This window comes from Bombus impatiens, unplaced genomic scaffold, assembly GCF_000188095.3.
Source record: "Bombus impatiens unplaced genomic scaffold, BIMP_2.2 scf_0320, whole genome shotgun sequence".
In the NCBI taxonomy this organism is placed as follows: domain Eukaryota; kingdom Metazoa; phylum Arthropoda; class Insecta; order Hymenoptera; family Apidae; genus Bombus; species Bombus impatiens.
Window position 1 is genome coordinate 1,041,178 of NT_176739.1, and position 13,444 is coordinate 1,054,621.

General features: G+C 33.3%; 3 protein-coding genes across 9 annotated transcripts; 1 reads left to right on the plus strand and 2 right to left on the minus strand.

The window, feature by feature from the left end:
- Positions 1 to 254: 254 nt before the first annotated feature.
- LOC100750002 (activated Cdc42 kinase-like) lies at positions 255 to 7,452 on the minus strand. Of its 6 annotated transcripts, XM_033320545.1 has the most exons (8): positions 7,360 to 7,452; positions 6,616 to 7,300; positions 6,227 to 6,319; positions 4,567 to 6,153; positions 4,246 to 4,476; positions 4,033 to 4,169; positions 3,483 to 3,713; positions 255 to 2,736 (listed from the first exon to the last, which is right to left on the minus strand). In XM_033320545.1, the coding sequence occupies exons 3-8, from the start codon at positions 6,303 to 6,305 to the stop codon at positions 571 to 573; spliced, it is 4,431 nt and encodes a 1,476-aa protein (XP_033176436.1). In that variant the 5' UTR covers positions 6,306 to 6,319; positions 6,616 to 7,300; positions 7,360 to 7,452; the 3' UTR covers positions 255 to 570. The 6 variants fall into 6 exon arrangements, with proteins under 6 accessions (XP_033176436.1, XP_024223241.1, XP_024223243.1 ...); XM_024367473.2 differs by lacking the exon at positions 6,616 to 7,300 and having other exon boundaries at positions 7,360 to 7,447; XM_024367475.2 differs by lacking the exon at positions 6,616 to 7,300 and having other exon boundaries at positions 4,048 to 4,169; positions 7,348 to 7,445.
- Positions 7,453 to 8,106: 654 nt separating this feature from the next.
- LOC100750120 (NADH dehydrogenase [ubiquinone] 1 alpha subcomplex subunit 10, mitochondrial) lies at positions 8,107 to 10,002 on the plus strand. Of its 2 annotated transcripts, XM_012385337.3 has the most exons (5): positions 8,107 to 8,212; positions 8,276 to 8,350; positions 8,593 to 9,237; positions 9,313 to 9,705; positions 9,786 to 10,002. In XM_012385337.3, the coding sequence occupies exons 2-5, from the start codon at positions 8,282 to 8,284 to the stop codon at positions 9,936 to 9,938; spliced, it is 1,260 nt and encodes a 419-aa protein (XP_012240760.1). In that variant the 5' UTR covers positions 8,107 to 8,212; positions 8,276 to 8,281; the 3' UTR covers positions 9,939 to 10,002. The 2 variants fall into 2 exon arrangements, with proteins under 2 accessions (XP_012240760.1, XP_033176442.1); XM_033320551.1 differs by having other exon boundaries at positions 8,211 to 8,350.
- A 504-nt stretch (positions 10,003 to 10,506) lies between these two features.
- Positions 10,507 to 13,204, minus strand: LOC100740018 (synaptobrevin homolog YKT6). Its single transcript, XM_003489275.4, has 4 exons — positions 12,998 to 13,204; positions 11,637 to 11,833; positions 11,298 to 11,569; positions 10,507 to 11,216 (listed from the first exon to the last, which is right to left on the minus strand). Exons 2-4 carry the CDS (start codon positions 11,824 to 11,826, stop codon positions 11,076 to 11,078), a joined length of 603 nt encoding a protein of 200 aa, XP_003489323.1. The 5' UTR covers positions 11,827 to 11,833; positions 12,998 to 13,204; the 3' UTR covers positions 10,507 to 11,075.
- Positions 13,205 to 13,444: the final 240 nt, after the last annotated feature.

The window sequence follows — 13,444 nt, forward strand, 5'->3', positions numbered from 1 at the left end:
GATCCTAGAATGTCATTCCATTCAATATTTTCGCCATTTATTATCACCAAACAATGTTCATTCCATTGATGGCTATAACAAACATCCTGAATAAAAAAACAGCAACCATTTCATTAATGTACGACTTACAAAGGACTATATCTTCATTATTTGGGATCATATGTATATAGAGAACTCCTTATGAAAGCTATTTTATATTAGAAAAGACACTCACATGGGGGATTTCTTTAAGACTGAAATCTTTTAAAGTTTTCTTAACATCAGCAATTACTACTGTAGTGTGATCATCTCAAAAGCTGTAGTTAACTCAAAAACAGTGTTGACAATCTAACAGTATTATTTTGAGTAAACTGACAAGAGGATTCACCCTGTACATCAATCAGTTAATCAGATAACATGAACATTCAATGAAGGTTAATCTAAAAGGAATCAAAAATAGTTCTGCCCAACTCTGGTGCCATCCCATACATTTCTGCCAAGAACATGCACTTGGCATATCAATGATGACATATTACAGATATCTGGTTCCAAGATCAGGTGGAAAGCATTATAGATCAGGATCTTAGATGTTTATGGGGCAGGGGATGGCGGAAAGGTCAATAGGTCGTTCGTGAACTCCGGATACTCTGAGCTAGTATCAGAATCCAGATCAGAGTTACTGGTGAATGTCAGACTAGAACTGGGAGCACTTTCTGGCCAAGAAAGCAGGTTATTTCTTGAAGAGAAAGGTGGTGATAGTGAATTCAAAAAGCTCGTCGATGGAGGCGGTGATTTTCCGCAAAGTTCTATCGACGAGAATCCCCTGGCAGTCTCCGGATGCAAAAAATGGGTTTTATTCTTGAAATTCAATCGCAGGTTATGTGGAAGCTTCTTATGGCGGCGCTTATAGCGCAAACGGCTCCGTATATCTGTTTCTGAGTGAGAAATAGAATCTGAATCCTCGCTAGAATCATTGGTAGGATGAAAGGATCTCCTTATATTTTTAATAGGTGGCTTCCTGTTCTCAGACAGTGAAGACGTTCTGTGCCTATATATGTTAGTAACTGTAGACATCTTTTCCAAAAGTGTATCAGTCTTGGGTAATTCCCTTCTCGTATTGTCATTCTGATAGAGTTTTGGTGGCTCCAGAATATGCTGATGCAAATTGGGACTAGATGGAGGAGGATTTGTTTTCTGCGAAGTCAGATTCAGTTTCATGCTGATCTGTGATTGACACTGAAGAGGAATATTCAAATCCAAGTGTTTAGGCTTTTGTATAGGAATATTTAAGCTTCTCAGAGGCGTCTGAGTTTGGCCAGATATGTCAAAATTCCTTACACTGGTGACTAACGATTTTGACGTAGTAGTTTCTACATTTCTTGAATTTTGCGCAATGTTCTTGCCTAATTGAATCATGTTTTGAGTCAGTTTACCTAGACCCAGGTTCAATCCCTGACCTTTCTTCGAATCTAGATAATTTTTCACACTCTCCAAACCTGACACTTCTTTCTGATACTTCTCTGCCAAAAGTTTACTGCTCAGTTCCACTTGATTATTCACCTCCGCGTCTGATTTCCTTCTAAGTCGTTGAAAATTGACACGCAGGCTCTCTGAGCTGCTGTAAACGGGGGATTCTTTTTTCTCAGACTCTGCAATAAACAATGGATTGTTGGATATTACAAAAGGAAAAGCATCGTGACCATTTTGATTCTGTTCTATCTTGCGGAAACTTTGGATATTAATTCTCATAGCTTCCGTATTTGCTCTCGGACTTTCTGATCCACCTCCCACTTTCAAATTAGTCTTTATACTATCTGTAGATCCATAAATGATGCTTTTGCCCTCTTGACTCGGGTTTCTAGGTACGAATGGCACTTTTCCACCTCTTGACTTTGATATGTCAATCTTTTTAGGAAATTCGGGTATGTTCATCTTGGAAGAATCACTGAAAGAACTAGAAATCTTCGGCCTTGTACCCAAATCCATGATAGCCATCTTATCTCTAGGTGAATCGAACTTAATAGGCTTGCTACGTCCAAAATCAATGAAATTCGAGGATTTCTCCTTCATCAAGTCGAAGCTGGTACTTTCTTCGCATTGTGCTTCAAAACTTGTCACGTTATCTTTCAATGGCTGATCGCAATTAGAAAATTTGCCTGCCACTTGCTGATTATGTTTATTCACAGCCATGGGACCTTGTTCCTGAATGTTCGAATAGCACACTGATTTGTTTGGCTGTTCCAAATTATTTATCTTATCATATTTATCCTCGCCAAAATATAATACTTTCTCACTAGGACATGTAAGAGCACTGTCGTCGTCGAAATACTTTGGCTGTTCGAAATAACGATCCACGTAGCTAGTGGACACTCTTTTTTGCTCTCGAGGAAAATCGAAGTTCGAATTTTCTATGCTAAGAGAGGGTACCTTTCTACTTTGTTGGAGAGCGTTTAATTTCCCACTCATGTCCGTCACGCTATCGCAATTGAAGTTGCCTTTCTTGTTACCATTCTCCAGAAATTCCGTCGACTTTACCAAATTCTGTTTCGTAGCTGCATTGTCAAGAATATGTGCGTCAAATTCTATGTCCATATAGGAAGTCCACACAGTTGGTTTAGTTAAGAGTTCCCTAGATTTTGCAAAGCAAAATTCAGCGGACGCTTTGTCCCATAATGGTAATTTCAAGGTCGATGGTGCACCAAGTGATTCTATGCTAGATACAGTGGATGAAAGTGATTGCAAACTTGAACACAACCACTTTATGTAGACATTGATAGTTCCCAAACAATCATGCGATTCATTTGGGAAAATAATAAATAATAAGCGGTGACGAAATATAATCATGCGGGAATGCCACGATTAAAACAAGCAAAGCAAGTATTGTACCAAGAGTTCAAGTTTCCGATGATTGCATGTAGTTGATAGAAAAAGTAAATAAATATTTAAATATGGTGATGCAATGACAATAGAACGAAAAAATAAGAAATAACCAGTAATAAATAATTGAAAAATTCAAAAACAAACAAAAAATAAACAGATAGGAAAGGATTAGAGGAAAGTCGAGATTAGTCTTTCTTGTAAATTAACAAGCATTTTATCAACTTAATGTACATACAATCAAGTAACTCAGGTCAGAATATGAAGAACAGATACGATTATGATATACCTACTCTTTCGTGTGGCATCAGGAATTAACTCTGTTCCATAACAGTTTCAACAAAAATGGATCGAAAGTATGTCATGAAGAACCCTCTCGTCGAATAAAGAAGTTTTGTACTTTAAAATGTATGAATTATCATTTATGTTCGTGTTGGAATGAATAATTGATGTCTGTAAGATTGATTTGTTCTTGTATGGCTGCTTGTTAGTTTCAGTAAAATAAATAAATAAAATTGAATTAGTATCTTTTTTTCCAAGTGCAATATTAGAATCGTGTTTTGATTATGTTAATCGTGTACCTTTTAAAAGTTATCGGTGATCAAACGAAAATATGTTTAATATACCTGTATGTCAGGTATACTGGCAGCTTCTTCTGAAAAGTGTCGTCTGTCTGGTTTGGGACTGTGTTGATGTGGCAACTTAAAAGAGAACTTTCTGCGTCTTGAAGGACTGGCAGGTGTTCGGGGAGACTCCGGTGGATGTTCAAGGTCTGTCATGGAACGTGCTGTCAATTCCTGTGCCATAGCAATGGCTGAGTAGAGAGTTTTCTGATCGGCGGCTGAGATAGGCTTCACCTAAATATATAAGAAGTAGACGTTTACCACCTCTGGTAAATGGATAATATACAAATTTCTGCTTTTCTTCCCATTTCACGTTAATTTTTATCATACAAAAATTTACTGCATGTGTCTTTTTATTTTTTTCTTTTGTATTTGTTAACTCTGTTTTTGAATGCTACAAATTTTGGGTCCTATGCTTCGACATGCATATAATACATATAACATATAAAAAGATACTAACGATACACAGCAGCAAATAATGGATAAAAAATAAACGATCAACTAATAATACATAAAAGCATAATGATAAATAAGAGACAAAATGTTACTGTACATTTATTGGACTCACGGTGGCCTGTTTCTTCTTATTGCTCTGTTTCGCCTGTATTTCCCTCAGTTCGTTTCGAACGTTGCTCGATTCATGTTCGGTTGATAAGGGATGAACTGGAGGTGGTGGAGGAGGAGAAGATCCTAAAAATGAAATTAGTTGATTTACTAAAAAATGCTCTGTGTTATATTCTTTGATATACAAACTCACTGAATTTACCTAGTGATCTAAACATTTGGTCCATTTCAGCCAACAAACTTGGACCGAAATCAAAATTCAACGTTTTGTCGAATCTCAAAGGGCTGTCTTGATTTTCTTCATCACTGATCTCGTGATACTCATGATCCGCTCCAAGAGTATCGTTATTGCCAGCCACATTTAACGGAACAGACTGTTTACTTGAATTAGCAGCATGACATATTTCAGAATTTACGTCTGACCACAGACTTTCTAATAAAAGGAATACGTTCCATAATATTAAAAATTCCATTAACGAACTTAAGTATTAATAAAGGAATATTGTAAAAGAAATATACATACCGTGTTTATTTGAAACATCCTGTTGTGCATTTCTATAATCCCTCAATAATTCTCTGTTCGTCTCCGCGCTTCTCGTATCCTGATTCAAAGTTTGACTAGAATTATCCGTTACATCTTCTTGTGGTTTGTACGGTGTCACTACTTGTCGTGGTAGGTGTGGATATTTGCCACCAAGGAAGCCAATATCGCCAAAATAAGCTCCATCCAGTCCGACATGGCCAGTATGTTTCAAATCACCTTGCGGAGAGGAAATCATGTCCGTTCGGATCTTTCGTCTCTGAGAAGAAAAGGCGTTCTTTCCATCACCACGTGTGAATTCACCTGGCTTGTTACTTGGTAAATTAGATCCAAGATATGCTATTGTGTGAGCAGGATTGAAAAAGCCAGTTTTTCCATTATTCAAAACACCTTTCCACATGGTGTTACTACTTCCTTTGTCAAGAACAGTAATAACATCTCCTTGCCTGTAAACAAGTTGACTGGTTTCTGTACTATCTTGAACAGCTTGAACCTGTTCCGGTTTCAAGTCAGGCAAAAGATTAATCAGCTCAGAGAACTTTGGTCGTTTGGATGGCTCGTGTTGCCAACACTGTTGCATGAGTGAAAAATACTCCTTTGGGCAACACTCTGGTTGTTCTAATCTTTGAAAATTGGGATCATCTATCGCTTCTAAAATTTGATGACCCGTCAACGCGGCCCATGGTTGAAAACCATAGCTGAACATCTCCCACAAAGTCACTCCATAGGCCCATACATCACTCGCTGAAGTGAACTTTAAATACGATATACATTCTGGAGCACACCATGCTATTGGCAATTTCAAATTTACATTGAAATTCGTTTGATAATAGTCTTTTCCAACTCCTAAAGCTCGAGACAAACCGAAATCAGATATTTTGACCTTGTTCTTAGAGAACACTAGAATATTTCTGGCAGCAAGATCCCTGTGTATGAGTCTTTTAGCTTCTAAATATTGCATTCCATCTGCGATTTGCACAGCAAAGTCGCATAGCGAAAGAACAGGGAAACTGGTACGTAAACTAGGTTCTTTTAGACATTCTAGTAACGATCTTAAAGGTGCTAACTCCGTGACGAGCATCAAGGAATTTGTATCCAAAACTACGCCATACAATCTTACGATATGCTCGTGATCTATCGCATACATTATGACTGCTTCTTTCAAGAATTCAATCGGATTGTTTTGCATTCTTTCCCGTGACAAACACTTAATCGCTACTTGTATTCTTTCTCCGTCGTTCGTCCAAACGCCTTGTTGAACAACTCCAAACTCGCCAGTCCCTAGTTCTTTGTTCACGATGATCGCATCCGCTGGTATCATGTACTTATTAGGAACACGAATCGGTGGTTTATCTTGCCTTTCTTCTGGTAACATAGTTAAAGCACCTGTGGTTGGTTCTTCCCGTTTTGGTAACAACATCTTTTTGAATTTGGATAGATAGTTTTGTGGAAAGTGTTTCTGAAAATACTTTTTTAAACGACGCATTTCTGGTTTGCTCATTCCAATGGCATTCAAGTCCTCCTCCGTTACATATTTCAATTGAGCAGTTGTCTGTACCTTTAAGTCCCCTGTATAAATATATAACAAATTACTACTTCGGATTCTTTGATGTGCTTAATAACTCCAACTAGAAATACAGACCTCGGATCCCAGGATAATATTGCTGGAGCTCTGCTTCCATAAGGAATTCATACAAACCAGGTCCAGTGTTGCGGGACATTCCTCCTTGTGTGTCTTTAAACAAATAAAACGAATACATGTAAATATGAAATAGTTTTTAATAATTAATCATTTTTATGAAAATTATTTGTTCATGAATATTCATCAAGTTTCAACTTTTGAATTAACCCGCCATAAAAAAAACGACACCAATCCCCGCTACTATCGAACTCTATTAATACTAGTCCAAAGGTCGGAGCAAGTTTTCACCGATAAATTAATCCACTAATAAATGTATCTCACTGAAATCACTCGGGAAACACTCAAAACAAAGAAATGTTTCCTACCGTAGAAATAAAAATTTTCCTTACACGACCACCGAACATTACCAAATCTGAACTATCATTTTCAAGCGTGATTATTGCACGAGTGTACGATCGTTCACCGGTAATATCACAGTAATATTAAACAAATGAAATTTTTTTCAAGTACTGAAAGAACACGGAGAGCAACTCAAAGCTTTTATGCAGAAGGAAAGCACGAAACGCACAGAATGGGGGAAAATAGAAAATAATAGAGGCGAATCAGAGTGGGGAGAGAGTACGAAATTATAGGCACGCGACGACAATCCCGGTGTGTACCGTGTGCATCGTGTAATATAATTTTACGGGTGCACTGGTTGAGAATATCAAGAATCATCGCGCGTTCCTCCACCACGCCAGATTCGAAAAATGTGTCTATCATCTTGTTATTTCTCATACACAGTTGCTATAAAAAGTATTGGCACACCATTGTATTCATTATAGTATTTACATACCAATTAATCAGATCCAAGTTTAATAAATAATATGTATTTTACATGACTACAAAAATTTGGTACTTTAAAAATAAAATGTGGAACTTGATAATAAAAACGCTTCATTGGGAAATAAGAGTATGTGCCAATTTTTGTAGCTACTATATGTATACCACGATCGAACCAAAGCCCCATAAAAGAACAAGAAACGAAATCAAGAATCGCTGCATTTCTGTCGAAGACACGCCCTGTGTGTGTTGCTGCAAATAGATTATTATTTATATAAGTGTGTCTTTTCAGCTCGTACCGTGGCACTCACCCATTCTACGATAACGCAGCACGGTACACTCGGAGCTCCTCTCCTTGTCATGAGACGCAAGCGTCTGCCACACTTCGTTCGACCGATCGCCGATCTAAAATCAGGAAACTTATCTCTTTCTTCGTCGTTTTCACTCTCCCCTCCGCCATGCAAATCACACCTCTATTTTCACGTCGAGTTCACATCTTTTATCCCCAAGAGATGTGTCGCTTCTCTTCCACGAAGCAATTTTATCACTAGATTTCGATTCTTTAAAAGAAGAGGATCAATCTAAATGGTTATCACTTGAGGGCAAGGATGTTTATGATAGTTATTGCCGGCTTAATTAATTAGTGATTAAAAGGTTCGACGCTTCAGTTTCTTCGCAAACCATTCTATTTGTTTGCGAGGTCGCGTAACTGCGATATTAGCGCCACTTGTCAAGCACTCCAACAACTTAATCAAGGAGGTAAATTCAATTTCTATCTCCTTTTTCTATCTCCTTTACGTTTTCTTTTTTGTTTTTTGACTTGTACTCTTTTTCTGAATGCTTTAAGATGTTATTTTAATATTATTTTTAGTTAATTGGTCGAAATAATAATTCTATAATGCCATTAACTTACAACACTTGACGTGCGTTTAATCTAGAACATTTCATTTGGAATTATATTTAATTATTTTATGATTTCAATTGTCTCAGTTATTAAAGTATAACATATAATTTTTACCTGCTCTTTAGCATAATTCCATAGTTTTCATCACATTTTTCAATTAAAAAGCTATAATTTTGCAATAATAATAATAGTATGTACGAATTGAGTACCACTGAGCAAAGTTAAAGAACTACTTTCTGATAATACTTTACTATTATAGGGAGGCTTTGTTACATTATATGTCATTAATTGTATTAAAATTTGACTGAAATAATATTTATTTCAGTACAATGACATCGATATTCTGTATTACTTCCATTAAAGGCAATACCATCGGATATTTAACTCGATTATGTAAGGTTAGTACTTTCTGAATTATTATAATAAAGACATTAACATATAACAAAAATTATATGCACAGTGTCATTAAATATGTTTGATATTTAATAATCAAAGTATATTGTGAAAGTATAGTTGTATATTGTCAAAATCGTTTATCTATTTGTATGTATAATGTATAGCTAAATAGTTTTATAAAATGTTCTTTTTTATCCTGAATACTTTCCATTACCAAACTTATTCATATAATTACTTTTTATAGACATCAAAGAATTTTAATAGTGTGACACAAGTGGCATTTATGAAAACATTGCCAACTAGATCCCAGACACCTAAACCAGCTCCATTTCCTTATTGGAAAAAACAATGCAATGACTTAAGTATGACTTTTGATCCAACAACTCTCAGATATGATGAAAATAGCAAATTAATAGTCGTAGATGGCCCTCCTGCAGTAGGAAAAAGTAAACTTTGCGAACAAATAGCAAAAGAATTTGGTTTATTATATATGCCACCACCAACATTTGATGAAATTTATATAAATTATTATGGATATGACGTACGCAATCTAAATTCAAAACTAAAAGATGAGTGGCGTATGCGTGACCTAACAGATTTCCTAAGAGATCCTGATCACCAGGGAACAGCCCGTATCCAATATGGAATATTTACGATGAGAATGGAACAATACATGAACGCGCTACTTCATATTTTGGCAAGTGGACAGGGAGTGGTTCTTAATCGTTGCATCTTTACAGAAGCTGGTTATATGCATGCTATGTATAATTCTGGGTATCTTAGCAAAAAAGCTGTGAATGAATTTGAGATGATGAGGATAAACACATTCCAATATTTGCTGAGACCACATTTAATCATATATTTGGATGCAACCCCAGAAAATATTCTAGTAAGTTTTGTCTAATTTCCAACAAAATTATGTCAGTTAAGATTAATATTACTCTATTGATTGAATATATTACAGGAAAGAATTAAAGAACGAGGTAACATAGATGAAATAAATTCAAAGGTCTTTACAAAAAAATTTTTGTCAGATCTGAGCACCGCAACTAAAGAAAAATGCTTGTCTTGGCTATCTTCTCACACAGAGATATTAATCTATGATTGGAACAAAGAGTGGAATAAAGTAGATGTAATTAACGACATAGAAAACTTAAATTTAGAAGAAGAAGTTAAACAAGAAAAACTTGGTGATTGGGTATTTGTTGATACTAATGAATTAATTGAATCATTACGATTGTATCATACTAAGTATCATATCATTGCTTGCATGGAGCAAACGCCAATAGCGGAAATTGCTCCAGAATTGTACATTACAGCTGATCAAAGAAATACTATAAACAAGATGCTTAATGAAGTAAGTATAAGTATGTAACTTTAGTTACATTAAATTATTAAATCGTATATACATTATAAAAATTTGTTGTAATGTTTCAGATCGAATCCGAAAAGTATGCACCTAACTGTAATCCAAAACTTCATAAAATTCCATGGATTATGAAGAACAATAGGTTCATATTCAGTTTTTATCGTCGCACACCCCGCGACTTTATAAATTGCGATCTATTCAAATTACCATTACCTCATTAATAGCTATGTTAAAACTGATTTGTAATGATTTACATCAAAATAAATTGTTCTCGTAGTAGAAAGTTACTGTTATAATGTAGTAAAATTAAACATAATTCTACAGTCTTGTTTCACGATCTCTAAATAATAAAATGAAATAATTCAAATTACTTCGATTCTGCCACAAAAAAGCAAACGTGTTAAAAATATAAATATATTTTCAAAATTACATAGATATATCGATATATATATATAATTGTTTACACTTGTACACGCATTACATTAAATACACTTTAGCTATATATACCTGCGTATTATATTCATTTATAAGTACATATAACATGTATATATATATATATATATATATATATTTAATTATAGAGAAACAAATTAGAATTTTAATTATCTGTAAAGTTGCTACAACTCATATATGGAAATTATCGAGTAAGTAGTACTTCACTTTTTATCGCTTCGTCAAGTCGTATTACAACTTATTGTTTTATTTTACAGTAGTACAAAACGATTTAATTTTACAAGTCATTAACAAGAACATATAAGGCAATAAGGGATAAAAAGGAAAAAAACTAAGTTTTAATAGCAAAAATATTTTTCATTTACTATTATGCTACGTTACGTTATAAATAAACACTAAGGTAACTGTTTACAAAGCTTCATTTTGTAATAACCCATCTCGGCACTTAAATAAATTTAAAAGTTGTACTTACATCATGTACTTATCTTTAGTAGAGAAATATTTCCTTTATTTTTATAGTCGTTTTTGTATATTTTGTCAACATATAAATAAAAGTCGGAATGTATTTCTATACACAAAACTATAGTACGATTCTTTTAAGACCAAGTTGGTTTTTACAAAAAGAAAAAGAAAAAAAATAATTAAGAACGAATAAAAAGTATTAAAATCAGTTGAGTGAATCCGGCAGTAGCTTGATACACCATTTAAGTGCATTAATACACCTTATATACAAACAGTCTGTACACAAAATATCGAATTTTGTCACATGATGCCATCTACATGTAGAATTTACAAATTATCCATTTTAATGAAATCTGTATGTAATACTAATTTCTTTACACTCTGTATTGATATTATAAAATTACAATGAAACATAGTCAGCATGATTTTCACAACAAAGAGTTTTAAGGAGCTAAACTACAACATGAATTAGTTTTACGCGCAGTTTTGTAAAACGCTTTCGACTGAGTGCTAAGACCTTGCGACTTGGAAACCAATTCATCCAAATTCTCACCTCTTTGAAGAACAGCCTCTAATGTATTGTGCTACAAAAACGCATAAAATAGATATCATTAATATAATCCAAAAGATATTTCTTTGCTGTTATTTTTAAGATTTATACTTACTAAAATAATCTTTGTCTCGTCTAAGTCATTTTGCATTTTAGTAAGAGCATCTGCTTCATTTGGATTTTGATATTTTGCTAAATATATGTTAACCTGTGCAAAGTCAGTCATAGCTTCACTCAACGTATCCCACATAGATTGTGGATATTTTGCTACAAAATCGTCCATAACTTTTGTAATTAGTGTATGTGCTACTCTTCTAGGATATTCATGGTCCGATATAAGTACTGCAGCAAGATTATCTGCTCGTACAAACACGTGACACATGTAATCTGCAAAGCATTACAATTTAACAATTGAAAATTACTAAGAATCTCTATAAGCTTTCGCAAGTGTTACCTCCTTCCTTCACGCTCTGTCTAGAGCAACTCTGAGTACGTTCCACAATAGTCTTACTTATAAATGTCATAAACTCTTTGATGCTTCCTCTTTGAAAAAATGAAAATGACTCTACATCATAAGCAGCTTTTAACATTGTCGCTGATGTAGGATTTTTATACAAAACAGACAGCGCATATAGTTTTACCATCTTTTGGCTGCAAAATGAATGATTTATTCTTTTAATTGGATATAATATATAATACTTAATATATTTTTGGCAAATGGGCAAAAGAATATAAATTGGAATTATTGGTTTTGCAGAAATGCACTTATAATAGATGGATTTCTTTATTGTTTCCCCTATAGGGTTACAAGGATTTCCATTTACTATATATTACATATTACCATATTTATCCTTATGTGTTGCAGAACCATATATATATATTAGCAAGTTATATATTATATAATATTATACAATATTATGCAACAAAAAGCTCCATATAATATAATAATATAATAAACAATACAAAAGCACTTTAGTACAATAAATTATATAAAATAAGATATATGCATATACATATGAACAAGTACTTATAACATCAAAGTACATTGTAAAATCAGATGTTTAATTTTGAACATGAATGTGATGACATATATCTTGTCCCACTGATCTTACAAAGTATACATCATACTCAAGTTAGAAATATTCTTTTTTTTTTGTTTTAAACTTTTAAGTTTAACCTATAAAATTTTAATATTATATAAATTATTATATAAAATTATATTATTATTATATAAAAAAATAAAAATTTTTAAGTTTAACCTATATTTATTCAATCAAGCAGTATCTATAGCGATTAAGATGCTTTATAAAAATAATTCGAATTAAAAAATAAGTTGAGCAAGAGAAACTTTTGCATAAGTAAAAAATAGCCGTACAAGATATATAGATTAGTCTATTTCTCCCATTTTCACCAAAATTTGGCTTACATTCTTTCACTCGCCCACCAGAGATATATAATTATATTTAGCATCAAAAAAATATTGCTTATTGAAATTTATCAAATACACCACTAACTTAACATGTTGACTGCCACGATGGTCATCGATGATTGATATTACTAAATTTTTTAGAATGATTAAAATAAAATAAATTTCATGACCTAATAAATTTTCAACAATGTGAATAACTTAGATAACATCGTCAGAAAAAAATGGGTAAATACAATATAATATTTTTCAAAAATTCAATGTGTAACACACTCCGATCTTGAGTGCGACTTCCGTGGCAAAATGTATAAAAATCATATGACAGTCAACATGTTAAAATGAACATATTTCATTGAACAACTCCAACCTTGAAACTTGTTAAAACTTACCGCGAATTATGTACGATCTACTTAAATTTCTTTTAACATACAAAAAGCATTAGATTTAGGTTAAATATTGAATTTTTGCTCATTCCTGACAAGAATTCTATGACCACTTCTAGTTTCATTTACGACTGCACCTACTTTGATGTTAAAGAAATACAAGCCGCCATGTTTCTCATCTGAACTATGATTCTCAATCGATTTTGCGTATCATCGCTTTTTTAGATTTAATTTTACATATTTATTTTATGATTCAATTCACGTAATAAATAATTACATACGATATATAATGATGTTTACATTATAATAATATACTGTTATTGTAATAATTTGAATATCTAATTAACCTAACTATGTTAGTTTCGAGTTTTCTTTCTAATTTGTAATGAAATTATAGGGTAAAAAATTGCATTATAATGTCATAATTATATTATAACGTGTCATGTCCTAATG

Coding starts and splice junctions, on each gene's coding strand:
- LOC100740018 (XM_003489275.4), bottom strand. CDS start 11,826: ATGGTAAAACTATATGCGCTGTCTGTTTTGTATAAAAATCCTACATCA. Junction 11,570..11,636: donor ACAGAGCGTGAAGGAAGGAG/GTAACACTTGCG, acceptor AATGCTTTGCAG/ATTACATGTGTCACGTGTTT. Junction 11,217..11,297: donor ACGAGACAAAGATTATTTTA/GTAAGTATAAAT, acceptor GCGTTTTTGTAG/CACAATACATTAGAGGCTGT.
- LOC100750120 (XM_012385337.3), top strand. CDS start 8,282: ATGACATCGATATTCTGTATTACTTCCATTAAAGGCAATACCATCGGA. Junction 8,351..8,592: donor ATTTAACTCGATTATGTAAG/GTTAGTACTTTC, acceptor TACTTTTTATAG/ACATCAAAGAATTTTAATAG. Junction 9,706..9,785: donor TAAACAAGATGCTTAATGAA/GTAAGTATAAGT, acceptor GTAATGTTTCAG/ATCGAATCCGAAAAGTATGC.
- LOC100750002 (XM_024367471.2), bottom strand. Junction 6,154..6,226: donor ATATTATCCTGGGATCCGAG/GTCTGTATTTCT, acceptor ATATTTATACAG/GGGACTTAAAGGTACAGACA. Junction 3,714..4,032: donor CCACCGTGAGTCCAATAAAT/GTACAGTAACAT, acceptor TTATATATTTAG/GTGAAGCCTATCTCAGCCGC.